Below are 20087 nucleotides of genomic sequence, written 5' to 3' on the forward strand. Positions count from 1 at the left end.
CCTTGTATTGTTTTCTCATTATAAAAAAATGCCACAGCATAAGTTTATAAATGATTAAGGAAATTTAATGCTTCAGTGGGATTTGAGTTCAGCCTTTTTAGAATTTCTAGCTCCTAATATGATGATGCTTCCTAAAGTTCAAAAAGTAAGTGTTTTATGGTAACTCTGTTCAAGTAGAATTATGTACTGATCCTTATCTTAAAGGATGTTTTGGCTGATTATCATATAGAGTGGATTAAAACCTAAAACAGAGGCATAGATTGAAAATACTGGTTTGGGTAGATCTTACAAAAATAATGCATAGTCATTGTCAAGCAGAAAAACAGGGACATTGAATAAACGATACAGAGGAGAGTTAAAATCATTTGTGACTCTACACAGAGCCAGCCTAAGCAGTTCGTAGTTCTTCCAACTTTTTTCTTTCTCATAAATTTTTTTTTCTCAACGTGGGATTAAATATATTAGTTCTCCCTTTATCCACAGTTACATGTTCTAGGATTCCCAACAGATACCTGAAACCACAGATAGTACTGAACCCTATATATACTATGTTTTTCTGTATACATATATGCATTCCTGTGGTAAAGCTTAATTTATAAAGTAGGCACAATAAGAGATTAACAATAGTAACTAATAGAACAATTTTACCAATATATTATAAAAAAAGTTTTGTGAATATGCTCTCTAGAAATATCTTAACTCTTTACTCACCTTTTTTGTGATGACGTGAGATGGTAAAATACCTACGTAATCAGGTGAAGAGAGAAGTAAATGAATCAGTCACTGTGATGTAGCATTAGGCTCCCTTACGTACTGTCTGAAGGAAGGTGATCTCTATTTAGACTGTATTTGAACACAAGTAACTGAAACCACAGAAAAAAAAAAACAACTGTGGATAAAGGGGGGAACTACTGTATACAGTTTTTATAAAAGCAATATGGTACTTATGTTAGCATCTTTTGTTAAATATTTACCTTATGCCTAGCCTTGTGTTAATACTTTATGTTCATTATTGGCTCGATGATTCTGGCTTTTTAAAATTTAATCTCAAATATCCTTTCAAAGTATGATTTTATGATTACATAATATTTCCATTTTATATGTGTGCTGTGATTTATTTAACGATAAAGGTAAATTTGAGATACTTTTCTATCGCAAGTATTAGTACACTCAACTCAATTTTTATGTAGCCAAAAGTAAATGAATTATAATAATGTGCCTCAAAGGAAAAAGGCTTAGAACATCCAAGTGTGTTAAAAAAATTTTTTCTTTTTCTTTAACCTTACCTGGATAATAGATCATAATTATTTCCTCTTACATTAACTTATCAGGTCTTAAGAGAGGCTGTTTCATTACAAACTATAGAACTGGAAGGAGCTTTGGCATCATTTTACAGATTTTTTTCTTAAAGGCCTAGGACTCCCTCCTCCCTGAATCCCCTTCAGATTCTGATTATACCTAATCAGCCATTTAGGGACCAGTCATTTGCAGATAACTGGAAGATTGAACCCCTAGATGTCCCCAGCTTGCCCCAGTTGCTGTCCACAAGTAGAGCATATGTGGCTTTAGATGATACCATTCTATGTCCTCAACCGGAGACAGATAATAATTTTCCAAATGTTGACTTACCAGATGCCTATCACTGTAAAAGAATATTTGGCACCAGGCAGTGAACAAAAAGCAGTATCATCTTGAAGAATCACACAGCTTTGGTACATCTCGATTTGGGAGAAGTAGGGCAGGGCCCCTATCTGGAAAGAAATTTGGAAACTCTGGAGGAAAAACTAGTCAAAAAGAAATGAAATCTTGATGAGCTGCCCAAATTTTGAGAAAAATTTTTATCAAGAACACCTTGATTTAGTTAGGTGCACAGCACAAGAAGTGGAAACATATAGAAGGAGTAAGGAAATTTTTTTTTTTTAAATTATAGTTAGAGGTCACAACTGCCCAAAGCCAGTTCTGCCTCTTTATGAAGCAAACTCCTCTGCAAACGTAATGGATGTGACTGCAAGACAGAATTTTACTGAACCCACTGTTACTCAAGCCCAGGATTGGCCCATTGCTCTGAGTGGATTGGCGGCTGTGGTTGGAATAGCACAGACTGGATATGGGAAAACATTGTCTTATTTGCTGCCTGCTGTCATCCACATCAATCATCAGCCATTCCTAGTGAAAGATAATGGGCCTATTTGCTTGTTGCTGGCACCACCTTGGAACTTGCCCAACAGATACATCAAATAGCTGCTAAATACTATAGAGTATGTTGCTGGAGGTCCACTTGCATCTTTGGTTGTGTTCCCAAGGGACTTACAGATTTGTGATTTGGAGAGAGATGTGGAAACCTGTGTTGCAACACCTGGAAGACTGACTGACTATTTAGAGTATGGGAAAACCAATCTGAGAAGAACTACCTACCTTGTCTATCCTTGATTAAGTAGATAGAATGCTTGATAAGGTCTTCGAACCCCAAATAAGGAAGATTGTGGATCAGAACAGCTTGATCCATGTAAACATTGGTGGATTGGAACTGAGTGCAAACCACGACATTCTTCAGATTGTAGATATTTGCCATGGTGTAGAAAAGGATGAAAAACTTACTCCTTGGTGGAAAAGATGTGAATGAGGAGTAGAATGAAACCATTGTTTTTGTTGAAACTAAAAAAGATGTGATGAGCTTACTAAAAAAATAAGGAAAGACGGGTGGCTGACCCCTGTTTGGATTGCTACAGATACAGCTTCAAGGGCAAGATTTGGAAGATGTGAAATTTGTTATCAGTTATGACTACCCTAACTTCTTGGAGGATTATATTCATTGAATTAGAAGAGCTGTTCACAGTACCAAGACAGGCACAGCATACACTTTTTTTTTTGCATACGCTTTTTTTATACCTAATTACATAAACCAAGTGAGCAACCTTATCTCTCTGCTTCATGAAGCTAATCAAGAACGTTTAACCCCAAGTTGCTTCAGTTGGTTGAAGACATCAGAGGTTCAGCTTGTTCCAGGGGTAGAGGAGGGTTGAAGGATGACCATTGGAACAGGTACCCTTTGAGCAAAAGTTTTGGATTTAATGCCTTTTGAGAGAGGGAAAATTATGACAGATGTTACTCTAGTCTGATTAAGAGAGATTTTGGGGGGGAAACTCAATGGTATTTACTGTGCTGCAATTTACACCAATGGTAACTTTGGAAATAATTTTGTCTGCTGATTTAGAGACCAGTTTTAGGACTGGCTACCCAATAGGCACTTAACAGAATGATTATGATAGCACTCAGCAATATGGAAGTAATGTCCAAAGATGCGTCGGTGTTATGAATCAACGGGCATATGCATATCCTGCTAGTGAGGCTCTGCCTGTGAATGGTTATCCAGTGCCAACAGGTTATTCTCAGTAAGACTTTAGAAGTAAATGTCTGTTTTCCATAATTGCTCTTTATATTGTATGTTATCAGACAAGATATTTAAGAAGCATAGGAAATGCAGAAATGACTGCAGTGTAGCAGTAATTATGGTGCACTACTTCACTATTTATTTATTTAACTACTTCACTATTTAAATTGGATATTTTTCTCCTTTCCTGAAACCATTTTTAGGGGCTTTTTTTGTGTGTGTACCAGAAAATGCAGGCAGTATTTTCACAAAAGTAAATGTACAGTGATTTGAAATACAATAAATGAGGGACGCCTGGGTGGCTCAGTGGTTGAGTGTCTGCCTTTGGTTGGTTGAGTGTCTGTCTTCCGTTCAGGGCATGATCCTGGGGTCCTGGGATCGAGTCTTACATCAAGCTCCCCGCGGAGCCCTGCTTCTCCCTCTACCTATGTCTCTGCTTCTCTCTCTGTCTCTCTCATGAATAAATAAATAAAATCTTAAAAAAAAAATACAAGAAATGAAGGCAGTACATGGCCTTCCAGTAAAAAAAGGTGTGAAGACTGAAAAAAATAATAAAAAAATAAAGGCCTAGGCGAAGTTAAGTCAGTATCTGTGGTTATACATTTGATTGCTGGCAGAATTGAGATTAGAGTCTTGGACTCCTACTGCTGAGCTAAGCTGTTTTTATTAAGTCATAGATCATCTCTTTTTTAATACGGTGAAAGTAAATGAAGTAACTTCTCTGACTAAAAAAAGAAAACAGGATGACAAAACATTGATTAAAGAAAACTTGAGCTGGCTAGTTTTAAGGACTTGCCTGTATTTAAATACTATGAGCACAGCTGTTAAATTTTTTAAATGCACCTTATAAAATTAATGGCAAATGTATAACTTCAGATTATATTTGTTATTGTGAAATTGTGTGATGCCATTTGTCTTGGTGAATACCTACGACCTTAGCAAAGAGAAAGAAATGATTCTTTGTCAAGAAACTTTTGTATTTATTTATTTCAGAGAGCAAGCACAAGCGGGAGGGGCGGAGGGAGCGGAGGAGAGAATCTCAAGTAGACTCAGCACAGTGTGGAGCTGGATGCAGGGCTTGATCCCAGTGACCATGAAATCACAACCTGAGCCAAAACCAAGAGTTGGACACTTAGTGAGCCACTCAGGTGTCCCAAAGAACTATGTTTTTAAAGAGGGTATCAATCTCTTTCTCTTGCAAAAAAAAAAGAACATTGTATATAATAATAGAATTTTTAAAAATAGTATCCACAAGATTTAAGTACATTGTAGATTTGGATATAAATTAAGGTATTTTAATGTTTAATAGTAAAAAGGAAGTTAATTTTACCTCATGTAGAAATTGCAGATGCTGTCATTGAAACACATAAGGTTATAAGCCAGCTTAATATATTTTTCTTAAGATTTTATTTATTTATTTGAGATAGCAGGAGAGGAGCAGAGGCAGAAGGACAAGCAGACTCCACATTAAGCACAGAGTCCCCAGCTTGGGGCTCATACCCACCACACTGAAGATCAGTCATGATCTGAGCCAAAACCAAGAGTCAGACACTTAACCAGCTGAGCTCTCTGGGTGCACCAAGCCAGTTTAATACTTTATTTTGTTTATTTATTTTTATTTTTTTTTTTTTTTTTTTTTTTTTTTTTTTAAAACTACAACACGGGCAGCATCAAGCTTCTCAGGCTCTTCCTTTTTTTTTTTTTTTTTTTAATTTTTTTTTTTATTTTTTATTTATTTATGATAGTCACAGAGAGAGAGAGAGAGGCAGAGACACAGGCGGAGGGAGAAGCAGGCTCCATGCACCGGGAGCCTGATGTGGGATTCGATCCCGGGTCTCCAGGATCGCGCCCTGGGCCAAAGGCAGGCGCCAAACCGCTGCGCCACCCAGGGATCCCTGTTTATTTATTTTTAAATTATTTATTTGTTTGTATGTTCGTTAGAGTGTGTGAGAGCAGGAGCAGAGGGAGTGGGAGAAGCAGACTCCCTGCCGAGCAGGGAGCCCACTTTGGTGCTGGATCCCAAGAACCGCAGGATCATGACCTCAGCCAACTGCAGACACTTAACCAACTGAGCCACTCAGGCACCCCTATACTTCAAATAAAAAGAATTAAACTTAAAATATTCCTAAGCAGTTAGCACGAGGTCATGCATGAGTAGGGTAATTATACACATATAGGCAGCAGTTAGTCTGGTTTAGTGACTGAATAACCAAGAGAAATAGTATGCACAGTAGTGTACCAACCTTTGGGTTTTTTCCTCTTATCTGTAAAAATAGTGTATTCTAGCAACCAATAGATTACTTTTTAAACTTCACTTTTATCCTTTCATAATTCCATAGAGGGCACTCTTGTTATCTTCATTTTGTGGATAAAGAAACGAAAAAAAAAACAGATTAAATAGAGGAGTTTAACCAGTTGAATAGAATTGAAAGTCTTGAAGTGGTAAACGCATACATGTGTGGTCAGTTGATTTTCAACACACTCTCTTGGAGCAGTGGAATAGTCATATGTAAAAGAATGAAATTGGACTCTTACCATAATTAACTGAGATTGAGTGAAAGCCATAAATACAGGAACTGAAGACAAAACTCTTAGAAGAAAACATAGGTATAAATTCCTATAACCTTGGATTTAGCAGTGGTTTCTTAAATAAGACACCAAAAGTACAAGTAACAAAAGAAAATTCATAAATTTGATTTAATCAAAATTGGAAGCTTTTGTACCTAGTAGACACCAACAGGAAATAAAAAGCCCAAAGAATGGGAGAAAAAATTTGTAGAACATATATCTGATATAGGTCTATTTTCCAGAATATATAAAGAACTCTTATAATTCAAAAATAAAAAGACAAATCATCTGATTTTTAAATGGGCAAAGTGTTTGTTTTTGTTTTGGGGCAAAGTATTTGAATAGATTTTTTTTTTTCTCCAAAGAAGATAAACTGTTAGCCAGTAAACAATCATATGAAAACATGCTCAACATTAGTTATTAGGGAAGTGCCATTCATAACGACATAGAAATACCACTTCACACTTAATTAGGATAGGTTTTTGGCTTTGTTTTTAAGATATTAACAAAATGATATTGTCATTGTGGAAGATAGTTCAGTACTTCCTAGAAAGTTAAATACAGAATTACCATAAGACCCAATAGTTCCACTCCTGGGGATATAATAAAAGAAATATTTTCAAACAAAAACTTCTGCATGAATATTCATAACAGCACTATTTACAGTCGCTAAAAAGAAATAATCCAAATGACCACCATCTGGTAAACAGATCACTAAAATGGTGTACTTATATAGTGGAATAATATTTAGACATTAAAAGAAGTGAAGTACTGATACATGCTGTACTGTAACATGGATGAACCTTGAAAACATGCTAGTGAAGGAAGTCAAACAGAAGGCCACTTATAGTGTGACTGCACATATATGAGAAATCTAGAATAGATAAATCCATGCAAACAAAAAGTAGACAGGATGTCAGAGGTTGTGGGGAGGAGTGAATGAAGAGTGTGTTTGCTCAATGGATATGGAATTTCCTTTTGGAGCAGTGAAAATACTCTAGAACTAGGTGATGCTAATATTTGCCTATGTTGTAAATGTACTAAATGTATTTACAGTGTGTTTTAAGTTTTGTGTATTTAACCTCATTTGAAATTGTGCTTGTTCACAATGGGATGGAGGCATAATGAAATGAGTGAGGGAGGTCAGCAGTAGACGCAAGAACTGGAGTAGGAAATGGTATAGATTAGCTAAGAACGGTTAGATTAGCTAGGAACAATTGGGGAAAAGGGCATGTGTTTTGGCTACTGACTGAGTAGAGAAAGAACTGTGATTGAATTGCTGGTCCTCAGTTTTAGTGATCTCGACTCTGATGGTGGTATAAGTTGTCATGACAATAGCAAACTGGATTCTTGCAGAAAGTTAAAGCAATGTATTACTTGAAAGGCCCCAAATAGTTCTGTCTAGTGGGACTTTCTGCAGTGGTAGAAATGTTCTATGTCTGTGCCCTTCAAGTACGGAGGTCAGAAACCACATACGGCATTTGAGTATTTGAAATGGTTCTGGTGCTATTGAGGAAGTAAATATTTAATTTTTTTTAATTTTCATAAATTTTAATTTAAATAGCCATATATGGCTGGTGTCTCCTGGCACTATATTAGAAAAAAAAAGATCTAGCACTCTTCTACCATTACAAAAAGTTTTATAGGACAGTGCTGTGTTGAACAGTGTAGGCCTAGAATTCTTATAGATAACCCCCTCTCCCACATCCTAGGAAAAAAACAACTTACCATAATCACGGCCAATTCAGACTCAATTTGAAGATTCACAATTAATGAGTTGGAGGAATTTAATGAACCTTAAATGTAGAAAGAAAATGCTCAGAATGACTTGCAGTTATATCTGAAGTTTTTCCATAAAACTTCTAATGTATGCAAGCTGACTTTGTTTCCTATGTTTATTGTAGAAAAACAGATGTATCTTGGTATAATTTACGTAAATTATTTTAAAAATATTTTACATGTATTTACAGAAGTAAAGAACTCAGAAGAACAATATAATAAAATAGTAATACCAAATGAGGAAAGCGTCGTCATCTATTATAAGATTAGACAGCAGCTTGCCAAACTGGGTAAAGAAATTGAAGAATATATTCACAAACCAAAATACTGCTTACCATTTCTACAACCAGGTCGTTTGGTAAAGGTATGTCGTTTTTGGATAAAGATTCTTCTAATTGTTGCTCTACATTAACTATATTGTTTTTATACCATTCACATGGTATTGAGTGGGGGTGGGATCCTGTGTGAAGTCCTTTTAATCTCCACTGATTTTCATTTGTATGCAATTTTAAGTCCTGGATGAATTATAAAATATAAAAGATCTCAGTTTCAGAACAAATACCTATTTTAGAAATTTGTTTGCCAACTGACATGTTCCTGTTGCTGTTTTAGTGGCCTATGAAATTTGATGGTGATTTTTTTCTTGAGGATTAATATTTTTTCCTTAAGTTTAACAGCAATCTTTCAAAAAATATTTTACCAGGAAAACTCAAAGTTTTATTAGCCCATAATGTGGACATGGAAGTCTAAAATTGCTTTTGAACATAAATGTTTTTATTTACCTCCTTTTTTTTTTTTTTTTTTTTTTTTTTTTAGGTAAAGAATGAAGGAGATGATTTTGGCTGGGGAGTAGTGGTGAATTTCTCAAAAAAGTCAAATGTTAAGGTAAACTATTGCCCTTAAGGTAGAATCATATATAAATTTCTAGTGAAAAGTTTTTTCAGACTCATGAAATTGATCAAAGTAGAAATAGTGTTACATTTAAGAGAAGTTATAATTAATTTTGCCATAATTACATTTTTGAATAATCTTAAGTTTTGTCTTTAAAGTGCTGTTATTCAATAAATACATAAATAAAGTGCTGTTATTTTCCGAACAACAGCAAATTTTATTTTCATGACAGTTTATATGTCTTGTTTGAATTCATCAATACTTTTTAATTTTACTCTTTAAATTGAATATAAGAAAAAATAAGCTTCTGATACAGAAAATTCAAATTTTAATTTAGGATTATAATAGAAAGTTGAAGAATAGGTATTAAAAAGAGCTAGTCAGTTTTACTTATTCTAAGGGAAAACAATAAAATTGGCTTTGGTCATTATTTATATAAATATTTTGAAAAGATTATTTGTATATAAACTCAAGGAAAATTTTGTTACTTTGTTAGATGACTGCTATCTTGAAATTAAGTTAGCCATCCTGTTATATTTTCTGTGTCTCCCAATATATGATCTCAGGCAACATTTTTTATCTCCATGTTTATTTTGTCTTCTTTTTAAAGATTTATTTATTAGAGAAAGAGAGCACAAGTAAGGGGAGTGGCAGGGAGAGGGAGAAGCAGGTTCCCTGCTGAGCAGGAAGCCCAACATGGGGCTTGATCCCAGGACCCTGGGATAATGAACTGAGCCAAAGGCAGGCACTTAAATGACTTAAGCCAGCCAGGCGCCCCTATTTTTCTTTATCTTTAAAAATAAATAGTTTGTAGGGCATGTAAGTTACAGGAACTTGGATCAGTCTATTGGATACCTGACTCTTGATATCAGTTCAGGTCTTGATCTTGGGGTCGTGAGTTCAGGTCCCACATTGGGTATGGAGCGTCCTTAAAAAAGAAAAAAAAAAGAATAGTTTGCATAAGATGATATGTTGACCTTAAGGTTGACCATCTCATGCTTTTGCCATCATTAACTTCTCTGCCCCACCTAGGTATAGAGCAAATAGAAATTAAATTTTGGAATTGGAAATCACTCCTGAAATATGTAAATGAATTTAGAAATACGGAAATCATTTTTTGGGATAAACAATTAAGTCCATAGGTTTAGGGATGCCTGGGTGACCCTAGGGCATATTAAGTCCATAGGTTTAGGGATGCCTGCTTGGTGGAGAGCCTGCTTCCCTCTGCCCCTCCCCTCCTCTTGTGCTTTCTCTCAAAGAAATAAATAAAATCTTAAAAAAAAAAGTTCATAGGTTTGTGATGGGTACTTTTGTGAATGATCGGCGATTAATTCCACTGAAGAACTTCTTAAGGATAGTTTGTTATTACTGTTTTGATAAATTACCATCTTCATTAGAAATATTTGTAAGATTTGTTTTTTAAGTATTGTCACACTTGTTGCCTCATTTGATCCCAATTTAATAAGCATTCACTGACCGCAGACACAAAATCTTTGTGCTTACTCATTTGGTGAATAGCAGAAAGCAGATAATGAAAATAAAAGGCAGAATAGTATAAATACTTGAGTATTTTATTTTTTATTTTATTTTATTTTTTTAATTTTTATTTATTTATGATAGTCACAGAGAGAGAGAGAGAGAGAGAGGCAGAGACACAGGCGGAGGGAGAAGCAGGCTCCATGCACCGGGAGCCTGATGTGGGATTCGATCCCGGGTCTCCAGGATCGCGCCCTGGGCCAAAGGCAGGCGCCAAGTCGCTGCGCCACCCAGGGATCCCTAAATACTTGAGTATTTTATACTCAAATAAGTATAAATACTTGAGTAAAGATAAAAGTAAAGTGCATTTGGAGCGCATAGGAAGAAATTATGTCTGAGCTATTAGAGATGGCATCTAATTAGGAAGATAATTTAAAATTTTTAAAGGAAACTTGGAGAGTGAGTAGCATTCATTTGATGGATATTTACTGCTGGAGAAGCAATGATATGTAGCAGGCCCAGAACATTTCAGGTAGAGTGAAATCTTTTAGAAGTATTGAAGTTAATCACAGAAAATGGTTAAAATACAAATATGAATATATTAGATCTAGATGTAAACATTTGAAAGGTAGGTGTTTGAAGATTGGATTGGTTGGTTTGCTTGGGTTTAGTTTGGTTGTTTGTTTTTTTAATCTGTTTATTTTTGAGGGAGGGATTGATCCGATCAGAAGTTATTGTTTTGACAGTTTTGGAAGATATTGAAAGAGATAGCACAGTAGATGCAAGTTTGTTAATTAAGGAGACTTATTTTTGGATTCAGAAGGAAGATGGTAGTAGAATAAGGGTTCAGGTGGAGGAGACTGAGGAACTAAGAATGGACAGTCTTGTGTGAGAAGGTGGGGGAGTAGTTTTAGTGATGATAAGATTTCAAGCTTGGAAAAAAAAAAAAAGATTTCAAGCTTGGTTATTTGAAAAGTTGGCTGTATTGAGCCAACATTATTAAACTGGATAAAGTCTGACTCTCTCATGCTGCCTCCCCTCATCCCCCTGCCTTTTAAAAAATACATAGTGAAGCTTAGAATTTCAATCTTTGTCAAGGCTGAAATTTGACAAAGATCACATGGGTATTACTCATTTGAGCCATGACTAGAACTCAGATATGACTTACAGGCTTTTTTATATTTTGTATTTCATCACCTTCAGCCATGAGAAAACTATTAAAATGCTTGCCTACCTCTTCTCCCTTCCAAAGACACACATTATCTTCTTTAGGAATTATTACTAGTAACAGGTATGATCTTCCTTGAGAAGAACTTGAAAGGATAGTTTTTATTTAAGCTGATGCCTGTTAAGTTCTGTTTTTCAAGTATGATAAAGAATGTGGCCGTAAATACTTAATGTTGTGGTTCCATTCATACTTCTATAACCCATGATGAAAAAGCCTTTCCCAGTTTACGCATTCCATAACTTGTCTATATCTAAGAGAATATTGGCTAGGGCAAAATTTTTCTTACCTGTAATGTACTGAAGTGCTATATATTTCTATCACTGCAGGTTTTACATTTCTTGTGTGTTTCTTTTTTCAAGTCTTATTGAGATAGTATTAACATACTGTACTGTTTACCCAGTGACTTTTAGTAAATTCACTTTCACCACAGTCGATTTTAGAACATTTTCATCCCCTGAAAAGGAAAAAGAAATCTTTGTCATTCCACCCTGTCCTCTCAGACCCTCCCTCAGTCCTAAACAGCTGTTTATCTACTCTCTATATTTTTGCGTATTCTCAAAATTTCATAAAATTGAATCATAATATGGTATTTTGCGACTGGCTTCTTAGCATGTTTTCAGGGTTTAAGCATGTTGTAGTGCATTTCAGCACTTCATTCCTTTTTATGATTAAATAGCATTCCATTGTACAGATACACTACATTTTGTTTATCCATTCATTATTTGATAGGCATTTAGACTGTTTCTTCCTCTGGACTATATGAATAATGCCCCTATAAACCTCCATAGCTGAGTTTTTGTGTGGACATATGTTTTCATTTCTCTTGGGAGTGAAATTGCTGGGTCCTATGGATACTGTAAAACCATTTAAAGAACTACCAGGTTGTTTTCTAAAGTAGCTGCACCATTTCACATTCACATTAGCAATGTATGACGGTTTTGAATATCTTCACATCCTCACCAACACTTAATTCTGACTTTTTAATTACACTTGGTGAATAGTAGTATCTCATTGTGGTCTTGATTTGTATTTCCCTGGTGACTCATATTACCAAGGATCTTTTTTATGTGCTTATTGGCTATTTGTATATTTTTGGAGAAATATCTTCAATTCTTTTGCCCACGTTCAAATTGAGTTGTCATTTTATTACTAAGTTATATGAGTTCTTTATGATATTTGATTTCCAGATATTTATCTCCCATTTTGTGGATTATATTCACTTTTCTTGATAGTGTCCTTTGAAGCACAAAAGTTTTTAATTTTGAGGTAATCCAATTAATTTTTTTTTCTTGTTCATGATTTTGATGTCATATAAAAAATTAGTGCCAACATCAAGGTCATGAAGATTTACTACCTCTGTGTTTTCTTCTAAGAGTTTTATAGTTTTAGCTATTATATTTAGGCCCCTGATCATTTTCAATTAATTTTTGTACATGGTATAAGGTAAGGGTCCAGCTTCATTCTTATCCTAGCCCTTGCTATTGGAAAATTCCTTCGTCATTAAATGATCCTGTCATCTTTATCAAAATTCAGAAGATCATAGGCACATAGATTTATTTCTATACTCTCAGTTCCATTCCATTGACCTCTGTGTCTATCCCAATGCCAATACCATATGGTCTTCAATTTACCATATCTTTGTAGTTAAGTTTAAAAAAAATAAAGACTTGTGAGTTCTCCAACTTTGTTCTTCTTTATTTTTATTTTATTTTATTTTATTTTATTTTATTTTATTTTATTTTATTCATTTATTAATGAGAGAGAGAGAGAGAGAGAGAGAGAGAGAGAGGCAGACACACAGGCAGAGGGAAAAGCAGGTTCCATGCAGGGAGTCCGACGTGGGACTCAGTCCCGGATCTCCAGGATCACGCCCTGGACTGAAGGCGGCGCTAAACTGCTGAGCCACCCAGGCTGCCCTGTTCTTCTTTTTCTTTTTTTTTTTAAATTTTTATTTTAATTTTATTTTTTATTTATTTATGATAGTCACAGAGAGAGAGAGAGAGAGGCAGAGACACAGGCAGAGGGAGAAGCAGGCTCCATGCACCGGGAGCCCGACGTGGGATTCGATCCCGGGTCTTCAGGATCGCGCCCTGGGCCAAAGGCAGGCGCTAAACCGTTGTGCCACCCAGGGATCCCCCTGTTCTTCTTTTTCAAGATTGTTTTGGCTATTCTGGGATCCTTAAAATTTCATATGAATTTAATTAACTGTCCATTTTTACAAAGAAGTCAGCTGGGATTCTGTGAGGGCTTGTGCTGAATCTTTATCAGTTTGGAGAATATTGCTGTCTTAACATAATTGAGTCTTTCAGTAATGAACAGAGCATGCTTTCCCTCTTATTTACATACTCTTTTTCTTTTTTAAAGATTTATTTATATGAGAGAGAGCGAGAGAGCATAATGAGTTTGGAAGTGTTCCCCTTTTCTGTTTATTGAAGACTTTTTGAAGAAATGGTATTAATTTTTTTTTTAATTGGAATAATTTGGCAGTGAGAATATCTGGGACTGGGCTTTTCTTTGAGGGAAGTTTATGATTACTAAGTCAGTTTTATAGGGTCTGTTGAAATTGTTTCTTTGGGTTAGTTTCAGTGATTTCCTCTCTTAGAAATTAGTCCATTTCATCTAAGTTACCTAATCTACTTGTATAAAGTGGTTCCTGATATAATTTATAATCCTTTTTAATTCTAAAAGATGATTAGTAATGTCTCCACTTTTACTTCTCTCTCTCTTTTTTTTGGAGCTCGATTTGTGCCAACATACAGTATAACATCCAGTGCTCATCCCGTCAAGTGCCCCTCTCAGTGCCCGTCACCCAGTCACTCCATCCCTCCATCCCCCTTCCCTTCCACTACCCCCTTTTTGTTTCCCAGAGTTAGGAGTATCTCATGTCACCGTCTCTGATTTTTCCCACTCATTTTTCTCTCCTTTCCCCTATATCCCTTTTACTATTTTTTATATTCCCCGTATGAGTAAAACCATATAATGTGTGTCCTTCACTGATTGATTTACTTCACTCAGCATAATACCCGCCAGTTCCATCCACGTTGAAGCAAATGGTGGGTATTCATCATTTTTAATGGCTGAGTAATATTCCATTGTGTGTGTGTGTGTGTGTGTGTGTGTGTGTGTGTGTGTACATCTTCTTTATTCATCCATTTTTGATGGACACCGAGGCTCCTTCCATGGTTTGGCTATTGTGGACATTGCTGCTATAAACATTGGGATGTAGGTGTCTCGGCTTTTCACTGCATCTGTATCTTTGGGTAAATCCCCAGTAGTGCAATTGCTGGGTCGTAAGGCAGATCTATTTTTAACTCTTTGAGGAACTTCCACACAGTTTTCCAGAGCCGCTGAACCAGTTCACATTCCCACCAACAGTGCAAGAGAGGGTTCCCCTTTCTCCACATCCTCTCCAACATTTGTTGTTTCCTGTCTTGTTAATTTTCACCATTCTCACTGGTGTGAGGTGGTATCTCATTGTGGTTTTGATTTGTATTTCCCTGATGGCAAGTGATGCAGAGCATTTTCTCATGTGCTTGTTGGCCATGTGTATGTCTTTGGTGAAATTTCTCTTCATGTCTTTTGCCCATTTCATGGCTGGATTGTTTGTTTCTTTGCCATTGAGTGTGGTACTGGCACAGAAACAGACACATAGATCAGTGAAACAGAATAGAGAACCCAGAAATGGGCCCTCAACTCTATGGTCAGCTAGCATTCGACAAGCAGGAAAGATTATCCACTGGAAAAAGGACAGTCTCTTCAATAAATGGTGCTGGGAAAATTGGACAGCCACGTGCAGAAGAATGAAATTAGACCATTCTCATACACCATACACAAAGATAAACTCAAAATGGATGAAAGATCTAAATGTGAGACAAGATTCCATCAAAATCCTAGAGAAGAACACAGGCAACACCCTTTTTGAACTTGGCCACAGCACCTATTTGCAAGATACATCTATGAAGTCAAGAGAAACAAAAGCAAAAATGAATTATTGGGACTTAAGATAAAAAGCTTCTGCACAGCAAAAGAAACAGTTAACAAAACTAAAAGACAGCCTACAAATGGGAGAAGATAGTTGCAAATGACAAATCAGATAAAGGGCTAATATCCAAGATCTATAAAGAACTTAACTAAACTCACTTCTCATTGTAATAATTTGAATCTTTCATTTAGCTACGTTTGTCAGTTTTGTAGGTCTCAAAGAACCAGCTTTTGGTTTCATTGATTTTTTTTTTTTTTCTGTTTTTCGGTTTCATTAATTTCTGTTTCATCTTTATTAATCCTTCTGTCTGCTAGCTTTAGGTTTAGTTTTCTGTCTCTTGTGTTTCTGTGTATGTGTGTCTTAAGGTAGGAGATCAAGTTATTAATTTGAGATCTTTTAGTTTAATATAGGCATTTATGCCTGTAAATTTCCTTCCAGATATTTTAACTGTATCCCATAAGTTTTAGCATATTTTTCTTCATTTTCATTTATTTCCAAATATTTTCTAATTTCTCTTTTCATTTTTTTCTTTGACCGACTAGTTATTTAGGAGCGTTAATTTACATGTATTTATTGATATCGTTGTTTTTTTGTCTTTCATTGTTCTTTTGTTATCTATAGTCTCATTTCTTTTTTGTTTTTCTACTCTTACTGCTTTCTTTTAAGTGCTTATCTCCTAACATAATATTTCAGTTTATTTTAATGATTTCTTTCTCTACTTTTTATGTTTTTTTTTCTCTGCATCTCTAGTTTTTGTTACTAGTGTTGGCTAGGGCCTTCCATATTTAATATTTCCATATTAACTTAATGGAATAAGTTTCAGATTTATACTGAATTCCAATGAGATATCAAAAATTACTCTGGTATACATGTGTTCCATTTTCCCTCTTTTTGTGGTATAATCTATAAATGTTACAGACCCAGCAATATATGTTAAAATTAATACTATGATTTAAAGCTTAGAGAAGGAGAGTAAGTATTTATTTATAGCTATCATTATATTAATCTCATTATTTATCATTTTTGGTTCATTTTATTTGTTCCTGTGGATTCCAGTTATCCTCTGGAGTTTTTGCCTTAGCTCAATACAACTTTACTCCTGATTACCTCCTTTGTGCCACTATTGGCAAATATACTACATTCCTATATGTTACAGACTTAACAATTCAATATATACATATTACTTTATTTTCAAATCATTTAATAGAAAAAGAAATAATTCTTTATACTGTCTTTTTTAGTTACATAATTACCTTTACCAGTGCTCTGTTTATTCATGTAGATTCAGATTGATGTCTAGTGTCACTTCTTTCAGCCTTAAGAATTTCTCTTATTTTTAATTTCTTTTTATTTTATTTTTTTCTCTTATTTTTTATAAAATGGGTCTACTAGCAACAAATTCTCTGTTTTTGTTTATCTGGGAATATCTGTTTTTGAAAGATAACTTTTGGATATATAGAGTCTTGGTTAACAAGTGTTTTTCTGTGAATATGCCAGCCCACTGCCTTCTGGTCTCCCATTGTTTTTGCTGAGAGGTTTTTGCTGTTAATCTTAATGTGGTCCCTTGTAAGAGATAAGTCTTTTTATTTTTTCCTCTTCCTGATTTCAAAATTCTCTTCTTCGGTTTGGCTTTCTGCATTTTTACTGTGATGTAAAATGATGTCTCTGTTCATCATTGAATTTCCTGGCTGTGTACATTAATGTTAATTTGAGAAGTTAATTTGAGAAGTTTTCAGCCATTATCATCAGGAATCATTATTTTTTCATCTCTCTCACTCTTCTCCTTGCACTCACATTATGAGTGTCTTGTACTTATTGGTATGCTGCATTTGTCTGAGGTTCTAGTCATTTGTCTTCTTCCCGACCCCCCCAACCCCTGTTTTATGGATTACATAATTTGTATCAATCTATGTACAAATGTATTACTGCTTTCTTCTGCTACTCCACATCTTTTGAGCCCCTCTAGTGATTTTTTTCATTTCAGGCATTTATGAATTCAAAAATTTTCTTTTTGGTTGTTTTTATCATATCTATCTCTTTATTGATATTCTTTATTTGATATGACATTGTTATTGTACCCTCCTTCTTTAATTATGGTTCCTTTAGTTGTTGGAAAATATTTATACTGGTTACATTTAAGTCTCTATTTAATCTAACATTTGGTCACTCTCACAGGCTTTTTCTTCTGTTGCTGTTTTCTGGTATATAGGTCTTGAATCATACTTTTCTGTTCATGTATTATAATTTTTTCTTTGAAACTGGACATTTTAAATAATACATGGTAATATTCTTGGTATTGGTCCTTTCCCTCCCTTCACACATGTATATTATTTGCTTGTTTATTAGTTTAGTGATTAGCTAAATTGAGTAAAGTGTATTCCACCCCAACTCATAACCTTCATTCTGAGTGACACTTTAGGACTTGTGAACTAGGTGAAGCATGGAGGCAGTATCCTCAAATATTTTTTATAAGATTTTATTTATTTATTTTTAGAGAGTGGGCGTATGGGGAGGTGACAGAGAGAGAGAGGGTGGGAGCCAAGCAGGCCCCTGCTGAGCAGGGAGTCCCAAGTAGGGCTTGATTCCAGGCCCCTGAGATCATGACCTGAGCTAAAATCAGGAGTTGGATGCTTAAGAAACTGAGCCACCTAGGCTCCTAAAATTACTTTATAATCTTTTTTTTTTTTAAGAATTATTTATTTATTTATTTATGATAGACACAGAGAGAGAGAGAGAGAGGCAGAGTGTGTCACAGGCAAAGGGAGAAGCAGGCTCCATGCCGGGAGCCCGACGTGGGACTCGATCCCGGGACTCCAGGATTGCACCCTGGGCCAAAGGCAGGCGCTAAACCGCTGAGCCACCCAGGGATCCCCCTATAATCTTTTTTTTAAAAAATATTTTATTTATTTATTTGACAGAGTATGCACACAAGCAAGGGGGAGGGGCAGAGGGAAAGGGAGAAGCAGGCTCCTTGCTGAGCAGAGAGCCTGATGCAGGGCTTGATCCCAGCACCCTGCGATCATGACCTGAGCCAAAGGCAGATGCTTAACCAACTGAGCTACCTAGGTGACCCTATTTTATAATCTTTAAGAATTTTTTTTTTAAGATTTTATTAATTTATTCACAAGAGACAGAGACACAGGCAGAGGGAGAAGCAGGCTCCATGCAGGGAGCCCGACATGGGATTCAATCCCAGGTCCCCAGGATCACGCCCTGAGCTAAAGGTGGCGCTAAACTGCTGAGCCACCCAGGCTGCCCTTTAAGAAATATTTTTAACAGCAAATTACCACTTAGTGCCATGACAAGAAGTGTTTGACATATGCTCCCATAGTAACACTTAAGATGTCTTTGTAATGTTGTGATTTAGGTAGCTTTACAAAAGAAAGATTACATATATGATATTCTTGAGTTCTGATGGTCACTTCTATGAATATTGTAGCTTAAAGAGAAAGAATATTAAATTTAAAAATAAAATCTATAGAATTGGAACTAAATCCATCAAAACAGTTTTAGATGATCTGGATACATTACAGATTGGTGATAAATCTTAAATTATTTCTGTTTAAATATTCACTTGTCACCTAATACTTTGGAGTTAATTCATTCATCAAACTGTGGATTTTTTCCCTGCTGGAAAACTAAAGATAATAGTCATTGATTCTCCTTACAAGTCATTTGTCCCCTGGAAGAATTAACAGTTGGGTCATGACTTCTTAGCTCGTTGTTTTATAAAATCATTTTGTATTGATTAAGCTTTACATAACACATAATCTTTGCAGATAAGGTCTAGTTGAAAGTACTGTGCACCTTTGATTTGTGTCTATACCAAAATGAAGAATGTTTAATCAAAGTTTAATCAAAACTTTTTTAAAACCATATTTTGAAAAAAATATATAGAAGAAAAATGGGTTTTCTTGAGGAATAGAGCTTATGCTGTAGAAATTTGAACTCAGATAATTATGATTGTATTTTTGGTTTGTATTTGGAAATGTATTTTACTATTGGTAAGTGGTTGGTAGTTTATTGCAGAAATATTTTGTAAGCATGGGTTTATTGTCATTTCTTAAAATTTTTCAGTTTTTTTGTTTTAAAGATTTTATTTATTCATGAGAGAGAGAGACAGAGAGAGAGAGAGAGAGAGAGAGGCAGAGACATAGACAGAGGGAGAAGCAGGTTCCATGCAGGAAGCCCGATGTGGGACTCAATCCCATGACTCTGTGATCAAGCCCTGAGCCAAAGGCAGATGCTCAACTGCTGAACCACCTAGGTGTCCCTAAAAGTTTTTCAGTTTTGAGCAGTAACTGTGCCTGGGGGGTGGGGGAGGGTACCAAGCAGTCAATCTTTGACATGTTCATTCCTCAATAAAAATAACTTTCCTTAAAAAAATAATAAATAAAAATAACTTTCCTAACCCATTTTATGCAAAAGGGGATCACTCAAATAATGAATTAAAAAGAAGAGAGGAATTCTTTTTTTTTTTTTTTTTGAGAGGAATTCTTCACTAAAGAAAAATGTCTTACTGCTATTTGAAAAATACTGCTGTCAAGCAATTTTTTTTTTTTTTTTTTTTTATGATAGTCACAGAGAGAGAAAGAGAGAGAGGCAGAGACACAGGCAGAGGGAGAAGCAGGCTCCATGCACCGGGAGCCCGATGTGGGATTCGATCCCGGGTCTCCAGGATCGCGCCCTGGGCCAAAGGCAGGCGCCAAACCGCTGCGCCACCCAGGGATCCGCAAAATTATTATAAATTATTATAAATTATTATAAATTAC

The 20087-nt window shown here is 35.4% G+C and overlaps 1 protein-coding gene and 1 pseudogene across 1 annotated transcript in view; both read left to right on the forward strand.

The window, feature by feature from the left end:
* MTREX (Mtr4 exosome RNA helicase) overlaps positions 1 to 20087 on the forward strand; it is a 107172-nt gene that overhangs the window by 47299 nt on the left and 39786 nt on the right. Inside the window, exons 17-18 of the mRNA XM_026018748.2 lie at positions 7930 to 8102; positions 8555 to 8623. Coding sequence (XP_025874533.1) covers positions 7930 to 8102; positions 8555 to 8623 — 242 coding nt within the window. The remainder of the gene's footprint in view (positions 1 to 7929; positions 8103 to 8554; positions 8624 to 20087) is intronic.
* On the forward strand, positions 119 to 3396 carry LOC112907289 (probable ATP-dependent RNA helicase DDX5 pseudogene; annotated as a pseudogene).

The sequence above is a fragment of the Vulpes vulpes genome, chromosome 2 (genome assembly GCF_048418805.1).
Source record: "Vulpes vulpes isolate BD-2025 chromosome 2, VulVul3, whole genome shotgun sequence".
In the NCBI taxonomy this organism is placed as follows: Eukaryota; Metazoa; Chordata; class Mammalia; order Carnivora; family Canidae; genus Vulpes; species Vulpes vulpes.